General features: G+C 38.4%; 1 protein-coding gene across 2 annotated transcripts in view; it reads right to left on the reverse strand.

The window, feature by feature from the left end:
- The window catches only part of TTC17 (tetratricopeptide repeat domain 17), a 154170-nt gene that overhangs the window by 25078 nt on the left and 110565 nt on the right, over positions 1-18527 (reverse strand). For both annotated transcript variants that reach the window (XM_079929426.1, XM_079929425.1), the window contains 3 exons: positions 16793-16913; positions 14733-14892; positions 13730-13813 (listed from right to left, as the gene is read on the reverse strand). In XM_079929426.1, the coding sequence (XP_079785552.1) occupies positions 13730-13813; positions 14733-14892; positions 16793-16913 (365 nt within the window). The remainder of the gene's footprint in view (positions 1-13729; positions 13814-14732; positions 14893-16792; positions 16914-18527) is intronic.

Raw genomic sequence — 18527 nt, forward strand, 5'->3', positions numbered from 1 at the left:
AGTACTGATCCCAACTAGACCAACTGAAAGCAGCACCTGATGAAAAGCGACCAAAATTAGTCAACAGAAAATGCATAATCTCCCATCAGGATACCGCAAGACCGTATGTTTCCTTGATGACCAGGCAAAAACTGTTACAGCTTGGCTGGGAAGTTCTGATTCATCCACTGTATTCACCAGACATTGCACATTTGGACTCCCATTTATTTTGGTCTTTACAAAATTCTCTTAGTGGAAGAAATTTCAATTCCCTGGAAGACTGTAAAAGGCACCTGGAACAGTTCTTTGCCCAAAAAGATGAAAAGTTTTGGGAAGATGGAATTATGAAGTTGCCTGAAAAATGGCAGAAGGTAGTGGAACAAAAGGGTGAATATGTTGTTCAACAAAGTTCTTGGTGAAAATGAAAAATGTGTCTTTTATTTTTACTTAAAAAACAAAGGAACTTTTTGGCCAACCCAATATTATAAAATATTGGCTATATTCCTTGTGCTGTACATTAAAATGTCGTATCTTATTTATTTTATACCTAGTAGTTTGTACCTCTTAATCCCCTTCCTCGTGCTGCCCCTCTGCCCACCCCTCACCTCCCTGGTAACCACTAGTTGGTTCTTTGTATCTATGCAACTGCTTCTGTTTTGTTATATTCATTCACTTATTTTTTTAGATTCCACATATAAGTGAAAACATGCAGTATTTGTCTTTCTCTGATTTATGACACTAAGTATAATACCCTCCAAGTCCATCCATGTTGTTGCAAATGGCAAAATTTCATTCTTTTTTATGACTGAGTAATATTCCATCGTGTGTGTGTGTGTGTGTGTGTGTGTGTGTGTGTGTGTGTGTCTTCTTTAACCATTCATCTGTTGATAGACACTTAGGTTGCTTCCATATCTTGAATTAGTGTTTCCATTTTCTTTGGATATATACCCAGGAGTAGAATTGCTGGATCATATGGTAGTTCTATTTCTAATTTTTTGAGGAACCTCTATAATGTTTTCTATGACAGCTGTGCCAATTTACATTCCCACCAACAGTGAACTAGGGTTTCCCCTTTCTCCACATCCTTGCCAACACTTATTTGTTAACTTTTTGTAGAGAGCCAGGTGTGAGGTGATAGCTCATTGTGGTTCTGATTTGCATTTCCCTGATGATTAATGATGTTGAGCATCTTTACATATGCCTGTTGGCCATTTGTATGTCTTCTTTGGAAAAATGCCTATTCAGATCTTCTGCCCATTTTTAAATAAGGTTATTTGTTTTTCTAATATTGAGTTGAATGAGCTTTTTATAAATTTTGGATATTAACCCCTTATCAGACATATCATTTGCAAATACATTTTCCCATTCAGTAGGTTGCCTTTTTGTTTTGTTGACGGTTTCCTTTGTTGTGCAAAAGTTTTAAAGTTTATTTAGGCCTCATTTGTTTAGTTTTGCTTTTGTTTTCCTTGCCTGAGAAGACAGATCCAAAAATATATTGCTAAGAATTATGTCATAGAATATACTGCCTGTGTTTTCTTCTAGGAGTTTTATGGTTTCCAATTTTCCATTTAGATCTTTAATCCATTGAGTTATTTTTATATATGATGTGATAATATGTTCTAATTTCATTCTTTTCATGTAGCTGTCCAGTTTTCCCAACACCACTTACTGAAGAGACTGTCTTTTCTCCATTGTATATATCTGCCTCCTTTGTCATAAATTGACAATATGTGTGTGGGTTTATTTCCAGGCTCTCTATTCTATTCCATTGATCTATGTGTCTGTTTTTGTGCCAGTACCATACTGTTTTGATGACTATAGCTTTGTAGTATAGTCTGAAGTCAGGGAACATGATCCCTCCAGCTTTGCTCTTTTTTCTCAAGATTGCTTTGGCAATTTGGGGTCTTTTGTGGTTCCATACAAAATTTAGAACTATTTGTTCTAATTCTGTGAAAAATGTCATCGATATTTTGATAAGGGTTACACTAAATCTCTAGATTGCTTTAAGTAGTATAGACATTTTAACAATATTAATTCTTCCAAACCATGAACATGGGATATCTTTCCATTTATTTGTATCATCTTCAATTTTGTTCATCAGCATCTTACAGTTTTCAGAGTATAGGTCTTTCATTTCCTTGGTTAAAATTATTAAGTATTTTATTATTTTTGATGCAACTGTTTCCTTGCTTCCTCTTTCTGATAGTTACTAGTGTATAGAAAAGCAACAGATTTCTGTATATTAATCTTGTATCCTGCAAATTTACTGAATTCATTTGTTAGTTCTAATAGTTTTTTGGTGGAGACTTCAGGGTTTTCTAATGTAGTATCATGTCATCTGCACATAGTGACCATTTTACTTCATCCTTTCCAATTTGGATGCCTTTTCTGTTTCTTGTCTGATTGCTATGGCCAGGTCTCCTAATACTATGTTAAATAGAAATGGTGAGAGTGGACATCCTTGTCTTATTCCAATTTTAAATGAAAAGCTTTCAGTTTTTCACCACTGAGTATGATGTTAGCTGGGTTTGTCATAAATGGCCTTTATTATGTTGAGATCTGTTCCCTCTATACCAACTTTGTTGAGAATATTTATCATGAATGGGTGTTGAATTTTGTTAAATGCATTTTCTGCATCTATTGAGATGATTGTGTGATTTTTATCCTTTGTTTTATTAATGTGGTGTATCACATTGATTGATTTGCAGATACTGAACGATTCTTACATCTCTGGAATAAATCTCACTTGATCACAGTGTATGACCTTTTTGTATATTGTTGAATCTGACTTGCTAATATATATATATATATATATATATATATATATATATATTTTTTTTTTTAAATATTTATTTAGGCTGTGCCACATCTTTTTTTTTAAATTAACATCTTTATTGGAGTATAATTGCTTTACAATGGTGTGTTAGTTTCTGGACTTGCTAATATTTCATTGAGGTTCTTTGCATTTGTATTCATCACAGATATTAGCCTGTAATTTTCTTTTTCTTTGTAGTATCTTTGTCTGATTTGGGTATCAGGATAATGATGGTCCCACAGAATGAATTTGGGAGTACTGCCTTCTCTTCAAGTTTTTGTCATAGTTTGAGAGGGGTAAGTATTAACTTTTCTTTATATGTTTGGTAGAATTCCCCCATGAAGCCATCCGGTCCTGGACTTCTGTTCGTTGGGCGTTTTTTTTTATTATTGATTTAATTTTAATAAAAGTATCTTGTCTGTTCAGATTATCTATTTCTTCCTGATTCAGTCTTAGAAGATTGTATGTTTCTGGAAATTTATCCATTTCTTGTAGTTTGTCCAATTTGTTGGCATATAACTGTTCATGGTATTCTCTTATGACTGTATTTCTGTGATATGTTTTAATTTCTCCTCTTTCATTTCTTTTTTTAAAAAATATTTATTTATTTATTTGGCTGTGCCAGGTCTTTAGTTGTGGCATGCGGGATCTTTATTTACAGCATGCAGAATCTTTAGTTGCAGCATGCAAACTCTTAGTCACGGCATATGGGATCTAGTTCCCCGACCAGGGATCGCATCCAGGCCCCCTAAACTGGGAGTGTGGAGTCTTAGCCACTGGACCACCAGAGACGTCCCTTTCCTCTTTCATTTCTTATTTTATTTGGGTCCTCTCTCTTTCATTCTTAATGAGCCTGACTAAAGTCTTATCAATTCTGTTTATCTTTTCAAAAAACCAGCTCTTGGTTTCACTGATCTTTTCTACTGTTTTGTTTTGTCTTGTTTGGTCTCTATTTTACTTCCTTTCATATCTTTACTATTTCCTAACTTCTTCTAATTTTAAGCTTTATTTTTCTTTTTCTAATTCCTTTAGGGGGTAGGTTAGGTTATTTGAGATTTTTCTTGTTACTTGAGGTATGCCTGAATTGCTACCAACTTCCCTCTTAGAACTGTTTTTGCTGTGCCCTATAGATTTTGGGAAGTTTTCTGTTTTCATTTGTCTCAAGGTATTTTCTGATTTCGTCTTTGACTTTTTCATTGACGCATTGGTTTTTAAGCATCATGTTGTTTAGTCTCCACGTGTTTGTGTTCTTCCCATTTTTCTTTTGTAACTGATCTCTAGTTTCATACTGTTGTGGTCGGAAAAGATGCTTGATGTAATTTCTGTCCTCTTAAATTTATTGGGAGTTGTTTTGTGGCCTAGCATGTGATCTGTCTGAAAAGAATGTGTATTCTGCTGTTTTTGGATGGAACGTCCTGTAGACATCTATTAAGGCCAAGTGGTCTAACATGTCATTTAAGACCACTGTTTCCTTATTGATTTTCTGTCTGGATGATTTGTCCACTGATGTAACTGGGGTATTAAAGTCCCCTACTATTATTGTATTACTGTCAACCTTTAGGTCTTTTAATATTTGCTTTATATATTTAAGTGCTCCTGTATTAGGTGCATATATGTTTATTAATGCTATATCCTCTTCTTGTGTTGATCCTTTTATCATTATATAATGCCCTTCTTTGTCTTTTATTACAGACTTTGTTTTAAAGTGGAAAACAGTATCTAAAGATCACAATCTGGGTACTAAGGGTGCCTACTAATAGTGGGCTAGTCATAGATTCTAGTCTTTTCAGTAAAATAAAGCTAGGAGATGTGTAAATATATCAATAAAATAGTTCAAGAATTCTTACTAATACTTCCAATTCAAGACTAGAGATGTTTACTTATCATCATTCTCACATCTCTATGTCCTTTCACCCATACTCAAAATTCCAGTTTTCAACATCACCAACAAAATTACTCATTTATTTTGCAATACATACACCTACAATCTCAAAAGAATAACATCAATATTATTAATACAATAGTATTACTAAAAACAGTATAAGGTTTTCTTTTGTTCTTAGGGTAAATTCCATTAGGGATGTACAGCCAAATAACTGTGTTTTAAAGTCACTTGGAATTCTTCCTCTTGATGTGGTTATACTACCAATGGAATGCAAAGTTAGGCTCATTTAATTTTACTTTTAATTAGGAATTCTCTTATTTAAAAATTCTTTGTAATTATGCAAAATATTTATTTGGTTCCAAAGTCAAACAACAACAACAACAACAAAAAACCAATGTAGATTCAAGGAAATCTAGCTTCATTCCGTGCCTTTTCTATCCTATTTCTGTCTTCCTTCCATGGGACACCATTTAAATTTTTTTTTTCAAATTTAGTCTTTCATTTTAAAATATCTATTTCTCTCTACATATAATTCCCCTCCCCACAAGTTGCTATTTTAAAGAGATAAAGAGTAACCTAAGACATAATATTTTTCTACTGTTCTTTTTTTTATTTGCTATATCCTGGAGATTACTCCATATAAGTTTATAGAGATGGTCCTCATTCATTTTGACAGCTTCAGAAGTCTCCATTGTGTGGATGTTCACACACAATGAGCAGCCACATGGGACTTTTTATTCAATCAACCCCCTACTACTGGGCATTTGGATTGTTTTAGTTTACTATTACAAATCAGGCTATAATCAACAGCCTTATTCACAGGTATTTTTGTCAGGTAATTTTTTTTGCCATTGTATTTACAGGAAAGATTCCTAAAAGCAGGATTGCTGGCTGGATGGGTAAATGAATGTATAATTTTGCTAGATATTGTCAATTTTCTCTCCATAGAGATTATTCCATTTTGCATTTCTACCAGCAGTGTATGACACTGCCAGTTTTCCCATGGTCTCACCAAGGGTATCCTATTCTATCAAACTTCTAAATTTTTGCCAATGATATGGGCAGGAAATATCTCAGTGTAATTTTGTTCTTTTTTTTAGCTTTTTGAGGTAGAAGCACAGATCACTATGTTTCAGTCATTTTTCTTTTAAACTAACATATCCATTTAGGGCTATAAACTTCCCTCAAGCATTGCTTTAGGTGCATCCCATAAGTTTTGATATGCCAAATCTTTATTGTCATTCATTTCAAAATATTTTCTAATTTTGCTTTCTTCACTGAACCCTGAGTCATTCAGAGGTGTAGTATAATCTCATCAAAATCATTGGGAATTTTCTATCCTTTTTTTTCTGATTTTTTTTTTAGGTTAATTCCACCATCGTCAGAAAGTAAACTCTAAATTGCTTCAGTGGTTTAATATTTAATTGAGGTTTAATTTATGATTCAGCTTATGATCAATATGGTAAATGTTCCATATGCATTTTAAAAATAAGAATATCCTCACAGTTGAATGTGGCATTATATAAATATCAGTTATGTCAAGTTTATTAGTAAGATCTTCTATATCTTAATTTTTTGTCTGCTTAGTTCTATCACCTATTAAGAGGTATGTTAAAGTCTATTTTGGTTGTGGATTCATCTATTTCTCCTTTTACATGTCAATGTTTAATGCTTGTCTATATAATGTGAAACTATGGCATTGGTTCCATATAGATTTACAACTTTCAATATCCTGGTGGACTGACCACTTTATCATTATGAATTGTCTTTATCTGTAGTAATGCTTCTTGTTTTAAATTCCACATTGTCTGATATTAGTATAGTTACACCAGGTTCTTTTGATTAATGTTTGTATGATGTATCTTTTTTCCATCAGTTTAATTTCGACTGTTTTGTATCTTATATTAAGATGTGTTACTTTAAACAGCACATAATTGGGTTCAAGATTTTAACCTAGTCTGATAATGTTAGCACTCTAATTGGGGTACCTAGTCCTTTTATATTTATTGTGATTACTGATATATTGGGTTTATCACTATCATCTTACCATTTGTATTCTATTTCACCCACCTGTTTTATAATCCTTTGTCTTCCTTGCCTCCTTTATGAATTAATCAAATGTTTTTTATTATTCCATTTTCCCTTAATTATACTTTAACTGTTCTTTTAGTGGTTAGCCTAAAAGTATAACATGCATCTTTGAATTATTACAGACAAAAAATATAAATTATTAATTTTATTACTTTCCTGAAATGTTAAAGCCTAACACTTTGTCTATGTGTATTCCTGGGAAATTAATCTTATGTTAACTTTTCAGCTAAGTTGCCCTGGAAACATAATAAAGGTAGAATGTCACCCACATTACTAGGCAACATTGTTTATGGTAAAGATGACCTGACTGTAAACTGCTAGTGGACTGTGATGATCTGGTAGGAAGCCACAGCTCTGAGCTTTCCCCAGTGTGATGTTTCTTGTCCCTTGTTGGAACTCTTGGGCTCTAGGCCCATAGGACTGGTAAAGAGGCACTGGTTCTTACATGGAACTTGAGACTTCCAGGCCAGGGTGGTTCCCACACTCATCCATGTGGTCTTGATCCTTTATCCTTGAGCTATCAATTGGATGGTTGGAGCAGAGAACAGTCCCCAAGACTGCTGCCAGAGAGCTATGGGGACTCCTGGAGAAATACATGAAAAGCTTCCCTGCTGGCCTGCTGTATGTCCTGTTCTATATCCTCCTGAGTGAAGGCAAGAAAGGTGCCCTACTGAGGTGTGCAAGTATGAAATATCTATCGAGCTGGTCTTAAAACCACAAACAGTGGGCACTGCAGAGCAGCAGTAGCAATGAAACAGACTTTCATATCCTTGGTTCAATATGGCCAAGGCACCAGGACACAAAGGGAATGGAGAGGAAGATGCTGATAAGACTGAAGCCTCAGTGGGGGCCAACTTTCCCACAGTCTGATGGCAGAAGCTTGACACTGTGTGACAGGGGATAAAGCTCCCCCTTGTAGGAATGGATGAAAGCTGGAGACAAACTTATGCCGAGAGAAAATGCCCCACTGTCCATGAAATGGAGCTGACCAGAAACCTAGTTACAAATGGGCTTACTGGCAAGAATGATATTGCCTTAGTGTAGTTGATGCATTTGAGCCAAAGTAGGCATTGATGCCTGACAGGGGGCGGGGAGGAGACAAGCACATGAGCTTAAGACTCCATGTTTGTAACTAGGTCTGGATCAGAAAAGGAGGTGGAGCAGCTTGGTTCTGACCCAAGTTGGGTTGGCTGTAGATCTAACCAGCACAAAGTAGTGCCCACAAGCCACCACCTGAAGACCTGGGGAGACAAAAATGGGAGGACTATTTCTGCACTAGCCCACAAGGTCAAACAGGACAACGTGGCAACCGGGCATACAAACCAGCTGCGGGGTCAATGGTGGCAGCATGGTGTGCATCTGGGGCCAGAGGTGACAATGGTGGCAGCACAGTGTGCATCTGGGGCCAGAGGTGAGACCTCTGCAGAGGCTACCATGTGTGGAGAGTAACCTCAGCTGCAACCTGGGCAGCTTTCTGAGGGTTCTGATAGTGCATAATGATTTCACCCTAAAATGGAGTCTGACCAATGTCATCTGCTGACACTTAGTGATGATTATGGTAATGCAAACTAAAAACTCCCTAAAGAGACAACTACAGATGGGCTCTTCAAGAAATAATAAAGGATAACGACTGAGTATTTTAAAAGTTGGAGCAGAGTGGATACGGAGATCCTTTTCTTTTCTGAAAGGTAAATGGGAAGGGCTGCTTCTGCTTTGTTATCACTGCCGTTTTCTAAGTGTGGTCCTCAGATCAGCAGCATCGCTCAGCATCAGCAGTGAACTTACTAGAAATGCAAATTCTCAAGCCCGGCCCTAGACCTACTAAATCAGTAAGTCCTGTCATAGAAGCCTAGCAATCTGTTTTAACAAGTCCTCCAGGTGATTGTGGTGTACCCTAAAGTCTGAGAACTACTGTACTAAAGTTAATAACTCAAGGTCATGGAGGTCAGTCTGTGAGCCCACAATGGAAACTGATGTTGGATTACCTTCTAGCCCTATTTCCCTGAAGACCTAATAAAGGGGGAATGTTAGCTGTCACTAGGCAAGACAACTTACAGTAAAAATGGCTTGGTTGGTAAACTGTATCTGGACTGATAAGACTGGGAAAAAACTATAAACACCAGGTAGGAAGCTTGGAGCCTCTAAGTGCCATGGTTCTTGTAGCTAGCCATGTCCCTTTCTAGCACTCTATGCCCATGTGGCTATTACAAAAGATACTGGTTCTCATATGGAACTTGGAGCATCTAAGCCAGGGTAGTTCCCACACTTAATCATCTGATTTGTTCCCAAGCATGTGAACAGTCACTTGGCAGGAAAGAAGGGTGGGCAGAGAATGGTCCCTGGCCTAAGTGAGTGCTCTTTCTGGAGGTATATGACTGATGCTGCTGTGGTGTCCTAGCCCCTTATCCTTCTGGGTGAAGCCACTCTAAGTGAGGCCAATTACATGAGTGTGAAATGTCTAATTGGACCTGAGACCATCTACAGTGATCAGTGCAATTCCTTTCTGCCTTTTGTGTTGCTGTTGTCATGACCTGTAACCTCAGAAGACACTACTTATTATTTTGTACTGTCATACTCATTTACACATACTCTAATATTTTCTCTTTCTGTTGCTCTTCACTCTTTCTTGTATTTCTGAGTTTCTACCTGGAATAGTTTTCCTTCTGCCTGAAAAAATCCCTTTAGTGATTTTTAATGCAAGTCTGTTGATAACATATATCTTTCAGTTTCTTGTGGTCTAAAACCGTTATCTAAACTTCATTTTAAAAAAATCAAGGTATAATTTAAATACAGAGAAACGCTCAGACCTTAGGTATAACATTCCGTTTTGACTATTGCTTAAAGACACAGAAAACTTCCAACACTCCAGAAAGTCCTTTCAAGTTGCTTCCCAGTCAACCGCTTCCCCCCACAAAGCAATCACTGTTCTGATTTCTATCACCATAGGTTAGTTTTGCCTGTTCTAGAATTTCATATAGTTGAGATCATACACTATACACTTTGTGTCCAACGACTTTTATTAGCAATAATATTTTTGAGATTCATCAATATGGATATAGGGTCCTTCTTGCAGAATAGTATTCAGTGTATAAATATAACACTGTTTATCCCTTCTTCTACTGATGGGCATCTTACTGTTTCCAGATTTTTGGATGTTACGAATAAATCTGCTGTGAACATTTTTTTTTTTTTTTTTTTTGCTGTACACGGGCCTCTCAGTGTTGTGGCCTCTCCCGTTGCGGAGCACAGGCTCCGGACGCGCAGGCTCAGCAGCCATGGCTCACGGGCCCAGCCGCTCCGCGGCATGTGGGATCTTCCCGGATCGGGGCACGAACCCACATCCCCTGCATCGGCAGGCGGACTCTCAACCACTGTGCCACCAGGGAAGCCCCTACTGTGAACATTTTTTAACAAGTATTTTGTGGACATAGTTTTCATGTCTCTTTGATAAATACCTAGCAGTAAAATTACTGGGTCATATATGCTTAACTTTTTAATAGACTACCAGACTGTCTTCCAAAATGACTGTACCATTTTATACACTCGCCAGCAATGTATCAGAGTTCTGGTTTCTCCATATCATCTTGAACATCTGTATCATCAATCTTTTTCATTTTAGCCCTTCTAACTCTCATAATGTTCCTTGCTTCAAAGTTGTTTTTTTTTTTAAAAAGAGTGTAGCCATATCTGCCTTTTTTATTGTTTGCATGGTATATTATTTTCCATCTTTGTACTTTCAACCCTTCTGTATCCTAATATTTGAAGAATTTCTCTTATAAGCAGCATATAGTTGGATTTAAAAAAAATCCATTCTATACAAAATGCTTAAATTATAAATCTTTTTTGTAGTTAACTACTGATATACTGTATTCACTATTTTACTATTTGTGTTCTATTTTTATGTGACTCTACCTTTCTCGATTTTCTTTGGATTAATCAAATGTTTCACATTACTCCATTTTCTTTCCACTGAATTATATTGTAAAACCATTTTTAGTAGTTAGCCTAGAGCTTAAAACATACATTCTTACTTATTACAGTCCAATGCAAATTATTTCTTTTACTACTTGGCTGATACCAATTAAACCTTAGAACTTTTAAACTCCATTTATTTCCCTCCCATCGTTTATGTTACTGTTACCATGAATTTTAGGTATATATAAAGGTGAAGCTCCTCAGGGCAGTACAGTTATCATTTTGTACAATTAGTCTTCATTTATATTTTCTTTCCAGTGTTCTTCTTTCCCTCTGGCATGTCCATATTTCTATCTGGGATCGTTTTTCTGAAGAACTCCCTTTAATTTTTATTTCAGTGCAGGCCTACTGATGCCTAAGTCTCTGAATTTTATTGGTTTAAACACATCTTTACTTCACCTTAATTTTTGAACAGTATTTTTGCTGGTATAGAATTTTAGGCTTGCAGTTTTCTTCTTTAGTACTTTAAAGATGTCATTACATTGGCTTCTAGTTTCCATCATTTCCACTGAGAAGCTGTCAGTTTTATTGTTGCTCCTTTTAAAGGCACTGCGGTAGATAAAAGATAGGCCATAGTCTTTGCACTGTCAGCAGGCGGAGGATACTTCCCCTGCCCTGGGACTTTGCTTTGACAGATAGAAGGGGTGAAAGTGGTGCTGTTCCACCTCTGTGCATGGACTCTAAGCTTCTGCTTTCACCGTCTTGGAGCCCTGAGCCACCAGGTAAAAAGGTCCAGCTTCTCTGCTAGAGAGACTACTTGGAGAGAGACGATATCCAACTGTGTCCCACTATTCCAATTGCTCCAGCCTTCTTTGGCGGCCAGCCCCACTTAGGTCTCCCCATGTCTATAGTTGCATGAATGATTCCAAGTCAGATCAGAAGATGGTCCAGCTCAGGTTGTAGAATCTTGAGCAAATAATAGTTTTGTTTTAAGCCAGTAAATCCTGGCATGATTTATTAGGCAAAAAGATAACTGGAAATAGTATTTGGCATCAAGAATGGAGTGTGGCCGCAACAGAAACTTAAAGCATGTGACATAAGTCTGGGGAACGGGTTGAGGACACTTGACGAAGGAGCAGCAACGAGACCATTAATGAAGGTTGGAAGAGCACTGGGGATACTGCTACTGGACCCTGGAGAAGCGGCATTATAATCTATTGGCAGAACAAATAGAGAGGCTGTATCTTGGAATATAGGAAAATACCTAACAAAGCTGTGGATCTGGCCAGGAAGACCTCTAGGAAGAGCGCTAAAAGTGACAAATAGTTTTTAAAAAATCACCTATAATTTTTTTAGGTATTAAAAGAGAGAGGAGACCTAAACAAGGAACTATGCAGTTTTCAAGCAAAATTTAGAGAAAATGCTTCCAACCTGGGACTTGCAGGGTTAGAAAATGAAACTTTCTCAATTCCCAGCTTCTCTAGTCAGCACAAGGTTTTGACAAAAAGTCAAATCCAGGTGCTACCAGTAAAACTATGGCCTCAGGATTAAGATCAAATCAAAAGCACGGCAGTAAGACACTTTTTTACTACCACCTCAGAAAGATCTGAGTCTAGATTTAAGCCTCAGAGACTCTCCGTTAGACCAAAGGTGTCTAAGAATCTTAAAGGTATTGCCCTGGATTCATGTTCAAAGCAGACAGGGGCCTTCTTGAAGAGATCTGTGGGTGTGGCTTTTGTCTGATGGGATGGCTTATAATTTGAAAGTCCACAAAGTTTTTCCAAGAAGTTGTGCCAAGGATAGACACAGGCAGCAAGCTGAGTAAGCTATTCAGCTACAAATACAGGACACTCCTAAGGAAAAGGAAAGACAGCTCAGAGAGAAGAGCTGAAAGCTGAGAAACAGATTAGGAAACCAACCCCAGGGAACCAAAACAGGCCCTATTCAAGGAATATATCCTTGGGCTTCCCTGGTGGCGCAGTGGTTAAGAATCTGCCTGCCAATGCAGGGGACACAGGTTAGAGCCCTGGTCTGGGAAGATCCCACATGCCGCGGAGCTACTAAGCCCGTGTGCCATAACTACTGAGCCTGCGCTCTAGAGCCCGCGAGTCACAACTACTGAAGGCTGTGTGCCTAGAGCCCGTGTTCTGCAACAAGAGAAGTCACCACAATGAGAAGCCCGCGCACTGCAATGAAGAGTAGCCCCCGCTTGCCGCAACTAGAGAAAACCTCTCACAGCAACGAAGACCCAATGCAGCAATAAATAAATAAATTAATTAATTAATTAAAAAGGAATATATCTTACCCTGGAATTGGGGGAACCGGTGACATATGGCCAGATGAATTTCAGAATTCTCATGGAATAGTGATTGCCGAGTGCCTTCCACTTCCTCTCTTTTAAACTGATGCGATTATCCTATCCCTACCTACTAGAAGTGGAGTCGACCCTTTTAATCACTATTTTATGTTACCTCTTCAATATCATTATAATAATAAAGTGGAGAGATTCTTAACCATAAAATAGTTAAATTAAAATTTAAAAACTTCCTCTTTATACAAATATCACAGAGGCAGATGAACAGTCTTAGAGACTCTTAATTATATTTTCTGTAGGCTGTATGAAAATATAGTTTTGCAAATATTTTTAATGATTTCAAAGAAAAAAAGATATTTCAAGATGTGATTCCCACCCACCATCCAAAATACCAAATATTCTTTATCACCAAAAAAGGAACACCTGACTTATTTCCCATACCTAGATTCCATAGTTCACAGTGGCATTACCTGAATATATCCACGCTGGACTATAAAAGAGAAAACTGACCATGTAAAGTTTAAGCACAGAAGGTCAACAAAGCAGCAAAAAAGAATACTAACCAATTGATGGAAAAAGTAATGGAAAAGTGATTGAAACATTTCGCGTCATCCCTTCGGTACCAAGTATTAAGTAACTAACAGAACAGGTCAGAGCCACAGAGTGGCAAATAATCAGGAAAAGTTAGAAAGTGGGCAATAGTTTAGAGCTTTTCTACAGAGTGACTTACCTTTTCCAAAACTTTGGCAATTCGGGTGCCAATTTGTTCAAGTGACTGTTGTGGATATTGGTCTTTGCCAAGATTTTGCAATACCTGGTATAGGGAGAAAGATGGTAGATTAGAGGAATGAAAATGAGGTGAGGGCTGGTGACACTGCTGACGCTGAGTTGGGCACTGTACCACAGGTGCAGACTGCTTCTCTGGGGTACCTGCTGTGGTCCTGTTGGTAAAGCATTTTGTGGAAGATACACTGAAGGCCATTTTACCATCCCCTCAGCCTTCTCTCACTTAACAAAAATTATGGACATGTAAAACACATTCATTACAGTATTACAGAATATAGAGTAAGTAAAATAAAAAGCACTTGTAATCCTGTCACCCAGACACAACCACTGTTGATATCTCTTATGTATCTTTCAGATATTTTTCTACATACACATCTATTATTTCTCTCACAGACTGTATACCATGGGATCGCACTGTAAACTATTACCTACATTTTCACATAATATATTCTAAAAGTTTCTTCATGCCAATATGTATATTTCTACTACATCTTTCTTAATGGCTCCTATTGTATACTATCTCACATCTATACCAAAACTTATTTAACAAATCCTCTACTTATTTAACATGCCTCTACTGTGGCATGTTTTCCAGTTATTCTTCTGTGTATATGCTGGGTCTGTCCTCTTTCCCTTCCTTCTTAAGAATGTCAATAGGAGGATTAACTGCCCCAAATATTTCTCACGAAGAGATTCTGTCTGATGGCAAGCAGAATGCTACCCACCTCAAGGAATAAATCAGAATTAAAATTTCCTGGTCATAAAAAAAAGCATAAGCTCAGTCACAGGGCCTGAAAGAAATCAGGCTTTGCCTAAGCCACCTAGATGGCAGCCATCTGAAAACCGGCAAAAAAATACGGCCTGGCTGCTTGTGCTTTCTGCTATCAGTTGCATCATGACTGTGGGACTAAAAACCACGGAGAGGCTGAATGAAGCCGAGCACTCACCTCTGTTAACTGGCTCTCGCCCGTGTAATGGAGGCTGGCTCGGTTGGAAACCCCCTGCAAGTGGTCCAGGGTGTGCATGCTCGTGGGGAGATTGCCATTGCAAACAGGTTCCATAGCTGGCTGCTGTATTGGAGTGGCAAAGTCTATGTGTTCTGTGATGCTGAAAAATGGAGAGGACCACCTTAGCCGTGGAAAAACTGAGTGGGTGGGGAGAAAGAGTATTAATAATCAGCTGACCATAACTTCAACATATGCTTAGAAGTGTCTGGAACCACAGAATCTCACAATGGAAGAGACTTCAGAAGTTATTTAGCCTGATCTCTCATTTTACAGGCACAAGGACTCCAGTGCCTCGTAATGACCATCTGTTGAATGTATGAATAGACATCGTACCCTGGGTCAAAGCAGCAGTGTTGGGATCTGAGTCTTGAACTCAGTATTTTCTCAGTCTCCTCAAGCTGCCTCCTTTCTATGCACCGTGATGTCTGATTTCCTTACTGCTGCTTGGCCACCACTTTTTCTCACCGGGGAGGTTTTAAACCAGGTGGGTTTTCTTCTAGGACTTCTTCTTCCAGGGTACAGATGGTGATAAATACCCACAAGTGGTTCTTATCTTTTACTTTCCCTCTATGCACAGAAGTACACTTGTCCCCACAGAAAAGTTACCTAAAGTTTAGACAGTAAATGTTATACAGATCCAGCTAGTCACTGTATGTATAAGATATAAGTACTTCCCTTCATGGTTCCAAAGGGGTCATTTTCCTGCTATAGACAGGCTAAATGTTATACCCTATCATATATATGTCATATACACTGATGTGGCAAATTGGCACTACCAAATTTTGTTATAGCTACTTAAAAAGTTTAACACATATTATGCAAACATTCATTCATTCATTATTTATTCACAGCCTATTACATGTCAGATATCAGGGTTATAATAATTAACAAAACATACCCAGTTCCCACAGTTATGATGCTCACAGTCTTGTGATAGTCGGTTATTACAGGCGTGATGAATTGTAAAAGATAAAAATACAGTGCAATGTCAGTTTACTACAGGAGGGTATATATTTCCTCCATGCTGATGGAGGAAGGAGGTGGTTAATGAAGGACTTCCTGCGGAAGAGGTTTAAGTGGAGACCAGAAGGAGGAGTATGAATTAACCAGGAAGGGAGAAGGTGCTGAGAACACCAGCACAGGCAAAGGAGATACTACATGTGAAAGGAGGGAGGGGGGAGGGCAGAGCTGAAGATGGAAAGACACTCAGGGAGCAAATCATGAAGGGCTCTGTGGGCCACTGTGAACAGCGATATTTATAAGTTACTAGAGTATTTTAAGAATTATTTGACTTATATTTGAGGAATAATGCTGAGTACTGTGGACAGCATGGACTGAAGAGATGCAAGAATGAATAAACCAAGAGGACCAGCTAGGAGGCCACTGAATGAATCTAAGTGGAGATGACGGTACTCTGGTTTAAGGAGGCCGCAATGGGGATGAAGAAAAGCAGGTGGTTTTGAAAAATATTCAAAAGTTCTGGGAGTAGAGCAGTCTGACTAGGAGTGATTGTAAAATAAGAAGGCTTAGTGGTCAATCTTGGGGAACTCCAATGCTTAAAAGGTAGAAAAGGGGCCAACAAAAGAGACTGAGCATCCAGGCAGGAAAAAGCAGCTATAAGAGAGGCAACCTTGCTCGCCTGGGTCCCGGGAGGTGCTTGTAAATCTGGATTTGCTCTGGCTCCCTTTGTAAGCACACCATGTCAGGGAGGTTTTGTGCTTTGATTGAGAGAGAGCCAGTCTTTAATTCAAACTAAGTAAGTTAGCCGTGACTTCTAGATAGTTTAGAAAGTATGGGTGAAGGCACTGAGAAGGGGGCACATCGACTGTTTCAGTACAATGGGCTGAGTCCAACTGTGGTATCCTCTGAACCACCAACCCTAGAGAGGACGACTCTTCTAGTAGCTGTTGACAAAGAAGGGCAGCCATGAGGTCAGCTGGGGCCCAGTGGGGTCACTGGTCACAAATGCCATGAAGGAGGGAGAGGTTTAAGATACTCACTCAATGTTTTTTGAAGAAACTGCAAGCCAGGTACTCACGATGGCCGTCAGCTCTACCCAGCGGAGTTTGAGGCACTCGTCTGGGCTGGGCCATCCCAGACTCTGGTAGTCACGCTTTTTTCCTGGAAGGAAAGTATGTCATCAATCGACACGACTGCAAAGGAACAGAACATACAGTGTCTTATGCCCTGGTGATTACTTCATCCAGATTGGTGTATTGGAGGTGCCAGTCATTCTTCTAGTCTAGAATTTCTACCACCTAGAGAACTAACTAAAATCTTGTCATTCACAGCTATGGGAATAACAATCATCTTTGAGTAAAGCCTTGTTTTCAAAGACAGATGATGAAGTAAAAATAAATGTGCCCTTTATGGATTTAAGACTGAGATAAGGGTCAAAATACTGTTCAATGTTAACATTTTACCAACCTTAATTTTTACCTTTCTATTGCTTTCTATTCAAAATCAATACATTTTGATTTTATAGAGACAACTCTTAAGTCAGGAGAAACATATATCTCTAAAGCAGGGTTTCTTAAGCTGCTGCTACTGACGCTGTGAGAGCTGTCCTGCGCACTGGAGGATGTCTGGCAGCATCCCTGGCCTCTACCCAACAGATGTCAGCAGCACCCTCCCTGACATAGGACAACAAAAATGCCTCCAGATACTGTCAAATGTTCCCTGCGAGGGCGACGTCACTCCTGGTAGAGAACCCCTGCTGTAAAGAAAAGCAGTAGGTTAGAGAATAATGATGATAATGAAAGGTTATCATTTATTTCCAGAGCACTTACCATGTGTTCAGGTCCTGTGCTAAGGGCTTTATATCTGTATCCTCATGAGGCAGATTTTAATCCTCATTTCTCAGATGAGAAAACAGAGGCTCAGAGAAATCAACTGACTTGCCCAGGGTCACCTGCCTACTAGGTGGCAGAAATGGGATTCAGATCCAGGTCTGTTTGACTCTAACGTGCACATTCCCAATCATGCTATTTAAGGCTTTACTGGGCTTTGAAAGCTCTGTTTATGGTACCCTTCAAAGGTACTACCTTTTGGGTGTAGGCCCTTTACTTAAATCAAGTCCCCAAGAAAACAGCAGAATTAAGTCCTATCTAGGAAGGATTCTTCTGAAGAAATTCGACTGGAATGGACAGGAAGGAGAACGTTGGTTCTGTATAGCTCTTTTTATACTGTAGGAATTTACCAATGATAGAAAACTGTTTAAGACACAGGCAGGGCTTTAGATTTAGATTTTAATAGAATAGAAAAAAAACTGTTTGGAAGAGTTTCAAATGAACCCTGTTTAAATGAATAAGTTAAAGAGTTGAACCATAGGTTTCACAATAAGGATTATTTTTCTTTTATGTTTAAGGAATTCACTTGAAAAATGTTTATTGAGCATCTGTTATAAGAGACTGGGAAATGTGTTAAGACACTAGGGATACAGAGAGGAATAATAAAAGGGCCTGCCCTTGAGCTCACAGTCTACTGAGGAAGGTAAACAAACAAATTATTAGAACACAATAGGGTTAAGTGCTAGAGTGAAGGTACAGAACAGCTGCATAGAGGAGACAGCAACTAATGCTGCCTGAAGGTACCAAGGAAGAGACGGCATTGGAGTCTGAAGTGTAAACACGAGTGACATTTTACACCGCTGAGGTGGCAGAAGGGCATTCCAGGCAGAGGGAACAGCATGTGCAAAGACAAGGAGGTAAAACAAGAGCAGGGTTGGTTCAGAGA

The sequence above is a fragment of the Stenella coeruleoalba genome (genome assembly GCF_951394435.1).
Source record: "Stenella coeruleoalba genome assembly, chromosome: 8".
NCBI lineage: Eukaryota > Metazoa > Chordata > Mammalia > Artiodactyla > Delphinidae > Stenella > Stenella coeruleoalba.